The following is a 14,755-nucleotide window of genomic DNA, read 5'->3' as shown; positions in this document are numbered from 1 at the left end:
TGGGAGCCATCTCTCGGCTCGGAATAGGAAAATGACCAAATAATTTGACCAAATAGTGTGAAGTTCAAAAATTCGACCAAATTTAAATTTCTATAAAACTATTCTACCAAATTTCAAATTTATAAATAATGGGACACGGAAAGGTACTTTTGAACAGCTGAAAACTTATTTTTGAACGAATCAAAGGTTTTATTTTAATCAAAATTAGGTTAGTTGTCAATATATCCCTATTCGCTTTGCAATGTATGACCTCTTCCATGATACTATATTTTTTAATAGGTATACTATAGTGACATATTATTAGGAAGTTCAATAGTTAGCTCTGCAGCGAGAAGTTGATAATAACCAGTACCCTTTAAGTTAAAACCTTTAATGATTTATTCTTGTCTATGAACTTCTAAAGACTGAGTGGCTGATTCCAGCTATAGCCTCCTAGATCACGCGACTCGGTGAACGCGGGTAATACTTTTGATAACAGTAGCCACGTCAGAATTTTAAGGCTGTGTCTGCCGAGTCGCGTCATCTATGGGGCCACGGTCCAGCGGACACTATGACAGCGCCCATAGGGATAGGAGCCTCACATTTATGTTTCTATCTCTATGACAGCGCCCTCAAATTCACAAAATCAACAGAAAAATTCAAAAACTGGTTGCGAATACCAAATAATTTGGTCAATAGACTGTTAAAAACATTCATTTTCTCGTGGTTTTATCCGCTATAGAATTGTCGGTTTTTCGAAGCTCATTATTTGGTATTCTAGAATTTTGAAAATCATTATTCGATTCGTCGGTGCGAATAGTAAACGTCAATTTTGACCAAATTATTTGGTCCGACCAAATAGTAACGAATAGTCTGCACGGCCCTACTCCAAGTCCGAAACTGGGAAACATTCCTGTCTGCTAGTCATTCTTGTCTTATTATGGCGGCTGGCGCGAAAAGTGGCCAACGAACAGCGTAGACGGACGGAACGGAAGCCTTTAAATGTGTATTACTAAAATTATTAAAGCTCCTTAGTACTAGAAATACTATTAATAAAACAAGAACAAGGGAATTAGTTACTTGTAACAGGAAAACCTTTCAGTTAGACGATAAAGGGCTTGATTGGTTTAATCAGCTTTTTTTGACGGGTAAAAGAGGACAAGTAGGATGGATTCATTGAAAGATTGTGTTGTTACGGTGAAACCTTTAAGCTGGTAAGTAATAAAAATATTTCGAAAATTTGAAGAATACCTCAAGAAGTTTAATGGAACTGCCCTGGCAAAACCTAACCTAAGTTTATCTATCCTGGGCCAGCGAATCTAGAAAAGATTCGTAATTTAGAGGCCGTTTTTCTATGAGCGGCTAAATGTGCGCCGGTTTTTATTATTATCAAGTTTTATCAACTGAATAAATTTCCCCTTTTCCATAATTTTACTAAATAGAATATGTTTTTACCCCTAATTATTGGTACCTTTCCAAATTATGGCTAATTAGCTTTTTTATTGCCACCTTTTCCAAAAAATTGTTATTTTTAGTTTCATTCTACCCTAAAAAGAGGCGCACTTTTAGCCATTCGTGTTTTCCTTAGTGAGAAATATTTTAGTAGGATAGTAGTAAAAATAGTAGTATTCACCCCTGCGCGGAAAAGCAAAACCTATGATGGAGAAAATGGGATAAAATTGCTACATTGTGCCGTGCGGACTAATTGTATGCCCCTAGTAACAGTAAAGAATAGGGAGCTCATATTGAAATATGCCTCCTGAGTAGTCAAACTGTCGCTATCCATAGTATTTTCTCCGTCATTCGTTTAGCTTTTCAGTCTAGAAAAAATTGTACTATTTCTACTACTATCCTACTCAAAAAAAAATCCCATTATCAAAGGCGACCTCCTAACTATATAGGTCCACTAGGAATGATCCCACATAATGATGTACATTCTTTCGGAAATATTAGACCCCTCACTAATCACAGTTCAACAACATTTTATAATGAATGTTAATTATAAAAAATTATTTTATTTAAAATTTATATATACGAAGATCTGATTAGTTTTAACATGAAATAATTGAGTCGGAATTTTGACAATGCTCTTGCTCTTGCACTAATCAAACCTTTCAGCTTTGAAACTCTTTGTCTCACAAAGGTCATGGGAACGCTATATACTCATATTAGTTTAAAATATAAACATTTTACTCCATTCCTTCGTTTGTTGTTCAAATAATGTTTCATGTTTCAAAAAATACCTTCATTCAAAGTTTAATTTTAGGAAAGAAATGTGTCGACACAAACTGTCTTTATGCAAAGCCTATATGAATTTAGTCGATTCTCAAAGAGTTGTTCTCGGAGAGGTATTTGAGCAAATATTGTTCTACCGCGTGAAATTACAAAAAAACTGCTGTTTGTTTTAGAATGATTGTTTCTTAAGCAAAGATGATAAAATGAAGAAACTGAGGAAAAAGGTACTATTTGACAAAACGAGAAAACCTCCCAAATATTATCCCTATAGAAAAAGCATTGAGAGGCATTCTGGCAGGAAAAACGAAGCAAGGGGCACTTTCACCATGCTTGAGCGAAAACGCCCAGTTTTCTTGTCTACCGCCACTCCATGGCTGATGAACATTGAACTTTTTTAAATGTACTGCCAATGAAAAATTCCCCTCTGATTGGCTAAAAGCTCAGAGGGTTTGAGGTCCCTTGTTTTAAGCATCATTGAAAATAAGGACCTATAACGTTTTTTCGCGTCATTGGTTTCTCCTTTTTCTTGCTTGTCCCTTTAAAAGGCATTCTGTCTGAAGGTCCCATGGAAATCAGCTTTTGTAATGGAATCTTATTTGAATTTTTAGTTTGACGTTTTAATTTCAAACGTCAGAAAAGAGCGAATGGAAAATGAGCTAACTATTAATGAACAACGAGGTAAAATTGACAGGCTCAATAAGGTCAGAGAAGAATTGAAAAACAAAGTCAAAGATCTCAAGGTATGCGACATTGTTCATTTGATGAACACGCAAATATGAGGTTAGGTATTCTTTATCCATTATACCCTAAATTGTTTAAAAAATTAGGAGAAAAATGGAGAAATTCAAAAGGCTAACGATGTATCAGTGAAACTTGAACCAGTTGATTATGATTCAGAGCCAGATAGCCAAGCATTATCCCTACCAATTGTGGAACAGCAACAACCTCAAGGTCGAAATGAAAGGTATTGCAAGAGAAAAAAGGTATATTTTATTGTCTTGTTTTATCACAATTTTAATTGTATAGCTCGGAAGGAGTCCCTACTGAGGCCAGGAACTGCAACCAGCCTGGTGTGTAAATTGCAGAATATTGCATTTTTAACGTTAATTTGTGGACTACGCATGAATATTACTAAGAGAAAAGAGATGAGATTCTGAGAATCTTTCACTCCTAGTCCCCACTGTGTAACGATCATTTTTTGAAAAGGGGTCGGACTAGCTCCGTCCACATCTCATAGAATCATCGCACTTTCCTTGTGTCGTATCTATAATTTCCAGATGTTACATGATTGTTTCCTTATTTATGTAGGTAAATCCAAGGCAATTCATAATATTGAAGATGAAAGAGTTGTTGAACTTCGCTCTAAAATTCATACTAGAGAACGAAGCTTCAAATGTGATCAGTGTGAATTTTCCAGCACACAGAAAAGTAATTTCATCAGACATAAACGTATTCACGTTGGGGGAAAACCCTTCAAATGTAATCAGTGTGATTATGGTACCAAGAAAAAGTATGATTTGATCAAACATCAACGCCTTCACAGTAGTGAAAGACCCTTCAAATGTGATCAGTGTCATTATGCAAGTAAGGAGAAGTATTATTTGATTAGGCATCGACGCATTCACAGTAGTGAAAAAGCCTTCAAATGTGATCAGTGTGACTACTTCAGCAAGATCAATCATCACTGGAATGCCCATAATGCAAACACAGTGGGGAAAAACTCTTCAAATGTGTTCAGTGTGAATATACTAGCACGCTCAAGTGTAATTTGATCATGCATCAACGCATTCACAGTGGTGAAAAACCCTTCAAATGTGATCGGTGTGACTATAAAGGTACGCAGAAGGCTCATTTGATCATACATCAACGCATTCACAGTGGTGAAAAACCATTCAGATGTGATCAGTGTGACTATAGATGCAGGCAGACGAGTTCTTTGCTCAGACATCAACGCATTCACAGTGGGGGGAAAACCCTTCAAATGTGATCAGTGTGACTATACTGGTAGAGATAAGAGCAAATTGATCTACGTAATCACATTGGTAAAAAACCCTTCAAATGTGATCAGTGTGACTATAAATGTAGGCAGAGTAGTAATTTGATCGTACATCAGTGCATTCACCTTAAGGAGGAAACCTTTCAATTGTGATCAATGTGACTCTACCAGCACACGTTAGTCTAATTTGATCACACATCAGGGCGTTGATAATGGTGAAATACCATTCAAGTTTTTTCATTGTGAAGATGTATCATCACACCAACGTTGAAAGCACATGGGCGAATAGAATGGATTTGAAGGACTGGTAAAGATTAGAATCGAGGAATGTTTTTATTGTAAGGCCTATTTGTATAATGAAAAATTTCCAATGTTGTAAAATGAAACGATGTTCCTCTGACAAATTCCTTTTCCGTTACACGAACTATTGCGGGCAACACTTGTTCATGGTGTGATAAAAATTGCGCCCGACATTGATTATAACCCGAAACCTTTGTTAGCTTTTCATTTCAGATAGATTACGTAACTGTAATTAGACATAGCTGTCTCATTGCCTATGAAATCTATATTTATTTTGATTTTTAAATTCATTAAAAACTATCACGGAGCAGCAATGATACAATTGTCCAATCTTCATTACAAGTAAATTCTCCTAATTCTGAAATAAAGTACGTTGATTTCTTGATGTTCTGTTTTTATTGTTTTATTGTAAATGGATTTTTACGAAGATTAAAATTTATAAAATCTGCTTAAATGATATCAGTTTTCAGATGGTAATTTCAATTGAAAAAAGTTACCTAACCTTTGGGGGGCAACATGATACATAATTACATACAAAAAAATTAAAACGTTTATGCTAAATTACGGTTTTATTTATTTATTACAAGCACATGCTCACCAAAATTTATTTGTAATTCAAATAATATTTCTGAAAACAGTTGCGGATCCCCTGTTGTATGATTCTTAAAAAGCCACTTGTTCCTGAAAAATTAGATACAATGCAGCTTAAAGCCTGACAATAGCTTAAAAACTATGGAGTTGGGATTATTGTCGTGATATACTACAGTAGAAAGTTGTTGAGTCAATTTTACATATTTCATTCATCAAACTGAACTATCGATGGAAATAATGTACAGTATGAACACTTCATAGTTTACGAGATATCTACGCTGAAATACCTATTTTCTTCCAGTGTGAAATTGAAAATGATTCTATTTAATTTCAGAATTTCATTTAGATCGCGAGTTTAACGTTAAACAAGTTGGGAAAACCAAAATATTACCTCTCCGAGTCGGGGAAAAGACTAGTATACGACTCAATATCAAAATACTAGAGCAACATTTTTTCGCTTGGTTTTGTCTAAGCCATTGAATAGTTTTCTCTACATTGTTAAAATATATAATCATCCGCTAATCCTAGGTTTCAAATCATTATTTTCAAAGAGTATATAAGTTCTATGTTAAATTTTATTCTCTGATGCATACCACTAACCCGATAACGATTAGCCCTTTCACTGATCTAATTGCTACCATGATGCTTTCTTCCATTATAAAATCTAAATCTGATTATTTAAACGTGTATTAAACTTTCGGCTCATTATGAACCGTTAATGTCCCTTCATTACAGACACGATGATCAAAACCCAAAGTTTACACCACCTCAGGTCTCAATTATTTACTCTTTGGTTCACTAAGCCTATTGCAGATCAAACTTGATTTACCCGACAGAATCCAGGCCTTAGCTTTTTTCATGAAATAACTAAACCAAGGATTATTTTATATACAGATGTAGTATACCTTAAGTAATATATAAACAGCCATTTCAAATAATAATATTAAAAAACATCCTTGGAATATCAAAATGAAACAGAGCTTTAAAGCTACAAAAGTACTAAATGCATCGTAATTACGAAAAAGATTTCCACATATTCACTTTATATTATGGAAAAAGTGAAAATTAAGGTTCTGTAGGATTTCTTCACACATCAAAACAAAGCGAACTGCTAACTCGGCGCACTAGTGTGACAACGGACAGACACACACAGACAAAAAAATAGACGGCTTTTTAACTCTTTCCGTATTAATTTTGAATTGAGAAAAGAGATTATCTTAAAAATTAAAATAAATATAATTAATATTTAATATTTTCTTCGTTAGTTGTTCGCCTTATTGAGCGTTACATCGTTTTAAAAAAGAATAATTAAACAACCTTGAGAGACTTGACTAATATTGACGTTTGAATTGAAGGATATGACTGTTGGTTGGCCTTACTCAAATAGGTAGTATATAAAGGATTCGAATCGCAGCTGTAGATAAGAACATCGCAATTGCGTGAACCTTGAAGGAAGACCCCTCCATTGGAAGGCTAGACGTTTCTCGTAACCCTAGCCGATCGCCGCGTATGTCTTAACCTTAAGGATGATGGTGGTTTTAGAAGCCAGGTCTACAGACTGGTGTCCATGTGGGATAGACAAAAACAAAGACCAGAAGATGGTGGTGTTAGAAGCCAGGTGTACAGACTGGTGTCCATGTGGGATGTACAAAAACAAAGACCAGAAGATGGTGGTGTTAGAAGCCAGGTGTACAGACTGGTGTCCATGTGGAATGGACAGAGACGAGAAGGTGGTGGTGCTTAGAAGCCAGTAAGTACAGACTGGTGTCCATGTGGAATGGACAGAGACAAGAAGGTGGTGGTGCTTAGAAGCCAGTAAGTACAGACTGGTGTCCATGTGGGGTGGACAAATGAACAGAGTTGTTAGACAGGCAATGGAGTAATAGCCTGTAAGTGGAATACAATTTCCGGGCCTGTAAATGCGGTCTGGAAATTGAATACACGTTTGCTCCGATTTGCAAACTGCGAACGCGGTCACGTGGGTGTAACAACGAACAGACAGACAGATACGTCGAAATTAGAACCTCTCCGTGACATCAAAGAGAATATACCAATGGTATATTCTCTTTGGTGACATACGTCACTCGGAGAGGTAAAAACATAGACTGCTTTTTAACTCTTTCCGTATTAATTTTGAGTTGAGAAACAAGATTATCTTAAATATTAAAATAAATATAATTAATATTAAATATTTTCTTCGTTAGTTGTTCGCCTTATTGAGCGTTACATCGTTTTGATAAAGAACAATTAAACATTCTTGAAAGACTTGACTAATATTGGCGTTTGAAATGAAGCGTACGCCGGTTGCTTCGCCTTACTCAAATAGGTAGTATATAAGGGTGTCGAACTACAGTTAAAAGCAAGAACAACCGCAATTGCGAAAACCTTTGGTGGACAACCCACCCTAGGGAGGCTAGACGTTTCTCGTAACCCTAGCTGATCGCCGCGAATGTCTTAAACCAAACGATGACGATGGAGTTAGAAGCCAATTAGACAGATTGGTGTCTATGTGGAATAGACGGAAGACCAGTAGATGGTGGTGTTTAGAAGTCAGTATGTACAGACTGGTGTCAAAGTGGGATGGACGAAGACCAGAAGATGGTGGTGATTAGAAGCCAGTATTTACAGACTGGTGTCCAAGTGGAATGGACGAAGACCAGAAGATGGTGGTGATTAGAAGCCAGGTGTACAGACTGGTGTCCATGTGGGATGGACGAAGACCAAAAGATGGTGGTGATTAGAAGCTAGTATGTACAGACAGGTGTCCAAGTGGAATGGACGAGGACCAGAAGATGATGGTGGTTAGAAGCCAGTATGTACAGTTTGGTGTCCGTGTGGAATGGACAAAGACCAGAAGATGGTGGTATGAGAACTCAAGTAGAGGAGCCATTTCCGTGACTGTGAATGCAGTTCGGAAATGGCGAACACGTTTGCTCCGATTTGGAAACTGCGAACGCGGTCACGTGGGTGTAACAACAGAAACACAAACACACACACAAACAGACACACACGATCGTTACAGAACCTCTCCGTTACATACGTCACTCGGAGAGGTTAAAACTTTCTGTGCTCCCATTTTTTTCCGAGAGCCCGACAAGGAATTGAGCGAAGTTTTTTTAAAACGATTGCTAAGATTGCTTAAAGACTTCAACGAAACAAGCCGTTGGCGCCGAGCACAGATCGAGTGAGCTCTGGTGAGTGGGACATAATTTCTTAAAAATAATCTTTTGTGAAATAAGTCTGAAAGCAGTTTTGACAATTATCCCGTCGCGAGTCCAGCCAGATCTTATGCTCTACATTCTGATTTGATGGTCTGCTAGTGGTTCAAAGGAAATAGTTTAAATAGATTAATTTGCTAATTTTTTAAAAGATATCACCAAAAGGGGAACGAGATTTAGATATAACCCATTATGTCTTGAAGATATAGCATTTAGTTTTGGAATACCACCAGTTGTTCACTTTTACTACATTTTATATCTAATTTAATTTATAATGTTTAATTTTGGAGTTTGAAGGTAAAATATTGATATTTTAATAAATTATCCATTATATATTTCTACTTTTGCAATTAAAGCGCTTAAAAATAATTATTTGTTATTTAAGTCTGAATTTAGTTTTGACAATTTTCCTGTCACGAGTAGAGCAAGATTTTGGTCCACGATAGTCTACAATCTACGTCACGCTGACCAGGACGACCGCCTTATTTCTACGTTATTAATCACGTAGTCTTGATCTACAGTTCTACACACAGTCTGCTACGTTCTGGCTAATTGACGCCTTTATGAGACATACCTCATGCGATTGATTGAGCTGTTGATAAGATAATTCATTATAATAACATTAAAAGTATTCATTATAAATAGTGTTGAAGGTTTAATTATAATTAATCAAATATTCTAGTTTAATATAACAAATAACGTAATCAAAGGGCGGGAAAAGCTGACTGGGTTTGGTATTGAAATAATTTGTGTTTCATTTTGCTAGTTTGTTCAAAGGTCTGAAATTATTTTTACGTCGCGAGTCCGGCAGAATTTCAGTTCTTTTTTTCCGAGCAAGTTTGCGTCGTTGAGTGCGTGATCGAGTGGGCTATGGTTTTTGAAAACTGGTGTCGCTAATTTCTCGATGACGGTGATTGAAACTTGAAAGGCCGTCAATTTGCCAAAACGCAAAAGCAATTTGCAAAACCACCGTGGCCAAACTAGCTTAGAAAAAGAGAACGGAAATTTCTGCCGGACTCGCGCTAAGGCTGAGAATTAAGAAATAAGGATTTTTTAAGTGGACATTTTACCAGGGCCACCACCTTATTTCTCACATTCTCAGCCTGCTGAGTCTAGAGATTAGTCAGATAAGTATTGCATTATCTTCGCCAACATTATTAATACTGTTGGCAAAGGTTTTATCTAAATTCCACTCCAATAATAAAAATAATACCACCTCCAAGCCCGAGACTGGGAAACTTAGCTGTCTGCTAGTCATTCTTATCTTATTATGACACGAAAAGCGGTCAACATCAACTAACAAAGTAGACGGAAGCCTTTAAATGCGCATTACTAAAATTACTAATGCTTAGTACTAGAAATACTATTAATAAAAGAAGAAACTCTTTCTCCAACGAGAGCAAAACAAGTAGTAAATGCAAAACCATTCAGTTAGACGATATAGAGCTTGAATGATTGGTTTAATCTGATTCTTTGGCGAGTAAAAGAGGATGGACCCTAAAAGGCACACCTTACACACTAGCACACTTTACACACCCTTCTGAAAAACGCTAATTCGTACCATTAATATCATTTTTCACACTGCAAACTCGTACTATACATCCTAGAGGTCAGAACGATGCACAAAATCGCATTTAATTTAATATCAATTTAAATAATAACGTTGTTCAGAGTAATTAGAGAATATTAAAGAATTTTGGTATCTGTACGAGGACTGCTATCAACCTTAGTGCGAAGAATACACCTCGTCGACGACCAAGGCTTAGTGCGAAGAATCCCTGGCCGGCGACTTTTAAACAGGTGTGCCTTTTCCATGCCGCTGCACACCTCTCTTCTCATCGGCGGTATATTTTACACACCCCGTCGAGGACTAAAGTTATGTTCGAAGGTATAAGAAAAGAAAAAACTAATTTTGTAAGTACTAACAATCTATGAAACTTTTAATCATTTATTTGGGGCGTGATATTCCGCAAAAGCCACAAAACTAATGTAATTAAAGAATTTTGCTTTTTGTACGAGGTGTGCTATCATCCATGCCGTGCACACCTCTCTTCCTCTCGGCGGTGTATTTTGCACACCTCGTCGACGACCAATTCTTAGTGCGATGAATCCCGGGCCGTCGAGTTTAAGGAGGTGTGCCTTTTCCATGCCGTTGCACACCTCTCTTCTCATCGGCGGTATATTTTACACACCTCGTCGACGACCAAGGCTTAGCGCGAAGAGTCCCGGGCCGTCGAGTTTAAGGAGGTGTGCCTTTTCCATGCCGTGCACACCTCTCTTCCTCTCGGCGGTGTATTTTGCACACCTCGTCGACGACCAATTCTTAGTGCGATGAATCCCGTGCCGTCGAGTTTAAGGAGGTGTGCCTTTTCCATGCCGTTGCACACCTCTCTTCTCATCGGCGGTATATTTTACACACCTCGTCGACGACCAAGGCTTAGCGTGAAGAGTCCCGGGCCGTCGAGTTTAAGGAGGTGTGCCTTTTCCATGCCGTGCACACCTCTCTTCCTCTCGGCGGTGTATTTTGCACACCTCGTCGATGACCAATTCTTAGTGCGATGAATCCCGTGCCGTCGAGTTTAAGGAGGTGTGCCTTTTTCATGCCGTTGCACACCTCTCTTCTCATCGGCGGTATATTTTACACACCTCGTCGACGACCAAGGCTTAGCGTGAAGAGTCCCGGGCCGTCGAGTTTAAGGAGGTGTGCCTTTTCCATGCCGTGCACACCTCTCTTCCTCTCGGCGGTGTATTTTGCACACCTCGTCGACGACCAATTCTTAGTGCGATGAATCCCGGGCCGTCGAGTTTAAGGAGGTGTGCCTTTTCCATGCCGCTGCACACCTCTCTTCTCATCGGCGGTATATTTTACACACCCCGTCGAGGACTAAAGTTATGTTCGAAGGTATAAGAAAAGAAAAAACGAATTTTGTAAGTACTAACAATCTATGAAACTTTTAATCATTTATTTGGGGCGTGATATTCCGCAGAAGCCACAAAACTAATGTAATTAAAGAATTTTGCTTTTTGTACGAGGTGTGCTATCATCCATGCCGTCGCACACCTCTCTTCCGACCGGCGGTGTATTGCACACCTCGTCGACGACCAAGGCTTAGTGCGAAGAATCCCTGGCCGGCGACTTTTAAGGAGGTGTGCCTTTTCCATGCCGCTGCACACCTCTCTTCTCATCGGCGGTATATTTTACACACCCCGTCGAGGACCAAAGCTAAGTACGATGGTATTTGGAAAGACGAAATTTGTTGGCGAAGTATATAACATGAAATATAAGTACCGATAATTTGGCACAATAAAAAAAACTGAAACCCTTTTTTTCTATATTAAAAAGCTATGAAACTTATAATCATTCTTTGGGAGCCTGAGGTTCCTTAGAAATTTTAAGTGAACTTCTGCAGAAATGAGTTTTTCTCCATGGAAATGGTACTTATTGGTCATTAAAATTGATTAACAATTATTTCTAATTACTGTGTATCATTTTGATAGGATTTAATGGGAAAAAAGACAAATATTGATTTTGCAGATAGCTTTTTTGGCAAGATTTTCTGAAATACCATAATGGCGCTGGGGGCGGAGTTAAGTTAAGCCCGAATTGCCAAGTCCCTATAGGTAGGTAGTCACTGTTCAGGCGGCAATTTTAAAATCGTCCAAAAATAATTTAAATAATTTTTAACACCTATTACAAATAAATTTTTACTTACACGTTGCATTGTTGACTTCGTGGGATATTATTCATTTCAATAAATAAATAAATAAATAAATAAATAAATAAATAAATAAATAAATAAATAAATAATAAACTTTGCAAATTTTAAAAAAAATTTTAATAAAATTAATTTTTCACCGGAGATACAGATAATGATTAAAACCTCCAAATACTAATGATAGAAGCGTGGCTCCATTTGAATTGTGTTTGTTTCACCAAAACGAAGTTGAATAATGTCTACTGCAAGATAAAGTACTTTTAAAAAATAATTATCAATTAACAACGGAGGACTATAATTGACAACAAATATCTCATTATGTGGTTCGTAAATGACCTTGAAAACCTAAAAGTCTTTGAAATTTAAAATGTGCCTATAAGGTTAGGGAAAACTTTTTTGGAAAGATAGAGAAATTGAAAGTCGAGAGAACAATTATTATCATAACTGATTATTTTGCACCTGTCCATGCTCTCAATTTTTAATGTTTGTGCATTAAAGTAAATTTGTAAGTTATATTTATAACCATAGCAATTCATTGCCAAAATGTCGCAATTGAATTGCGCCGTACACATTGTTCTAGGTAACCTTTAATCTGAAATATATCAGTCTATAGATAGGGTATAGTTATGAGGTAGCTTTTTTATGCATTTCTTAATTAAGCACACCAAGCTTTAAAATTCTCACACCATCTTGATCATAAATATAATTTTTAATGTTTTCTTCCTGTGGTAATTCGCACAGAACTTCTAAGTGCGGGTTTTGGTGTATTATTTTTTTTTGCAGTCTCTGCATTTATAGTATGCATCTTTGTTATATTTTCTTATTTTTTGGCATGTGAAATGAAACCAATTTCTACATACAACACATAGTAATTGTTTCTGGTTTTTATTTCGAGACGTGCAGTTTCCTGATCCAAGGGCGCATATGGTGAAATTAGGGTTCTCGTATTTCTCCATCAATTCGCTGCTTTCTTCCTCTGTGTCCCTGTAGTAAAATTTTAGATCGTTTCTCAAATCAGCTATACTATTCAGTAATTTTATAACTTCATTAATTTGATCCTGATTAAAAGATGTTTCAGTTTTCTTAAGCTGATCAAACTCCACATTCGTGTTCAATGATGAATGAGCCTTAATGTAAGTTATCCATTTCCTGCCTTCCTCTTTATTTTTAGGAATTTTACTTCTAGTTGCAGCTAAAATGGACTTGAAGTAATATATCACAAATGAGCCACTGTCATCTGGCCACTGTTTTGGGCAGTCTCTGCTATGAATTAAAGACCATTTTTTCATTTCGAAATTGACTCTAGCGTTGTGAAAAGCCATCATTGCAATAGCTAATAGTGTTTTGAAATGCCATTGTAGTTCACTAAGTTTCGTGACGGAACCGTCCAAGACGAAAATTTTTTTTTCATTTAAAGAAATTAATCCTAGCAACCAATGAGTGTTTAAAACACCAGGGTAACGTGGTAAAATAGCGGCCAAGATATCTTTGTTACCCGCTTCATTACCATTGAGAAATCGGAAATAGATATTTGATGGCGAACATTGTGAACATTTTTTAAAGCTTTGAATAGTTTAGAAAACGTTTCATGATTTAAAAGGAGAACGTTATTTTCAAATCCTAATCGATTAATCAAAGTTTGCATTATACACTGAATAAATAAAGGTTTTCCAGAACACCCACTTTTAAGGATTTGCATATCTTTCCAGGTTTCTTCATTGCCTTCATTTGTAGCGCAAGCATTATATTCGGTGTCCCATTCTTGAGGATTCTCTGATCCCTGGTGTGAGGGTTTTGCCTTTTTGGCAAAGAAAGGGTTTTTTGCGTTCCCTCTTCTCTTCAATGTCTTTTGGACATCCATGGTTTTTAATTTTAAGGATTTCTGTTCCAATTCATTTACCTCTGTTGGTTCTGTGAGCAACGAAATTTGTTTGACCTGAGTGAAAATTTCATCTAAGTTATCTTGTCCTTTAGGCTTTTCCATATTTGGTTTGCTAAGCACGGTTACACATTCCTCATCCGTAATATTTTTCTCTAATACACATTCCGAATTTTCAGAGCTTCTTCCTTGAAATGTGTCCCCTCTTCCTTTAAAGGTATTTTCGACATCCGCGGTCTTTAATTTTGAGGATGCGTCTTTTACTTTGTTAACCATTGTTGGTTTGGTGGATGTTTCATTTAATTTAACTTGGTCGTTAGGCTTTTCCAGATGCAGTGATGTACATTCTTCATCCATACTATGCTTTTCCAATTCAGATGCCGAAAATTCTTCGCTTATTCCGTGAAAGGTAATATTTCCTTGATTTCTACTAATCGCGACGTCAATTTCTTGGTTTAAAAAATCTTTTTTTTTCTTAGGTTTGGTCTGTAGTTCTTCGAGTTTGAAGTGCTCAGTTTTGTCTTCAAAAATTTCATTCTCATTTTGCGTAGCTTTTTTCACAGATAAGATGTGATGACAACGACGTGAATTACAAGAGCACTTATTTTCATCAATTTGCACTATGGAGTATTTAGAGGTTATTTTCTTGCATTGTTGATTTTCAACAACATGTACATTATGGTAGGGATCAAAGCCAACGTGCTTATTTTTCGTAACCTCTTTCAAACTGCCCTTATTATCATTATCATTTTTGAGGTTGTAAGTAAAGTTTCCTCGTTTCACATTCTGAACTATTTCAAGCGGATTTCCAAATTCTACACCAGGCAAAGCTAGTTCCAAT

The 14,755-nt window shown here is 36.8% G+C and overlaps 1 protein-coding gene and 1 long non-coding RNA gene across 4 annotated transcripts; both read left to right on the top strand.

Moving 5' to 3' along the window:
* The first annotated feature begins 934 nt into the window (after positions 1 to 934).
* On the top strand, positions 935 to 3,986 carry LOC149679339 (uncharacterized). Its single transcript, XM_089835829.1, has 7 exons — positions 935 to 1,193; positions 2,246 to 2,327; positions 2,388 to 2,438; positions 2,823 to 2,954; positions 3,042 to 3,178; positions 3,241 to 3,284; positions 3,523 to 3,986. Exons 1-7 carry the CDS (start codon positions 1,147 to 1,149, stop codon positions 3,984 to 3,986), a joined length of 957 nt encoding a protein of 318 aa, XP_089691955.1. The 5' UTR covers positions 935 to 1,146.
* Positions 3,987 to 9,400: 5,414 nt separating this feature from the next.
* Positions 9,401 to 12,174, top strand: LOC149679338 (uncharacterized). Of its 3 annotated transcripts, none has more exons than XR_016365741.1 (4): positions 9,401 to 9,928; positions 9,991 to 10,233; positions 10,319 to 11,754; positions 11,818 to 12,174. It is a non-coding gene; the product is annotated as an uncharacterized LOC149679338 (long non-coding RNA). The 3 variants fall into 3 exon arrangements; XR_016365740.1 differs by having other exon boundaries at positions 9,991 to 11,584; positions 11,663 to 11,754; XR_016365739.1 differs by having other exon boundaries at positions 9,991 to 11,754.
* The last annotated feature ends 2,581 nt before the right edge of the window (positions 12,175 to 14,755 follow it).

Source organism: Phalangium opilio, unplaced genomic scaffold, assembly GCF_054372755.1.
Source record: "Phalangium opilio isolate 3A_F unplaced genomic scaffold, DU_Popi_V2 ptg000041l_1, whole genome shotgun sequence".
Taxonomy (NCBI): Eukaryota; Metazoa; Arthropoda; class Arachnida; order Opiliones; family Phalangiidae; genus Phalangium; species Phalangium opilio.
This window is presented reverse-complemented; position numbering and strand designations above follow the sequence as displayed.

What these genes read in the sequence shown, in the direction of transcription:
- LOC149679339 (XM_089835829.1), top strand. Translation starts at nt 1,147, where the DNA reads ATGGATTCATTGAAAGATTGTGTTGTTACGGTGAAACCTTTAAGCTG. An exon ending in CCTCAAGGTCGAAATGAAAG is followed by an intron (nt 3,179 to 3,240) that starts GTATTGCAAGAG and finishes TTAATTGTATAG; the next exon opens with CTCGGAAGGAGTCCCTACTG. An exon ending in CAGGAACTGCAACCAGCCTG is followed by an intron (nt 3,285 to 3,522) that starts GTGTGTAAATTG and finishes TTATTTATGTAG; the next exon opens with GTAAATCCAAGGCAATTCAT.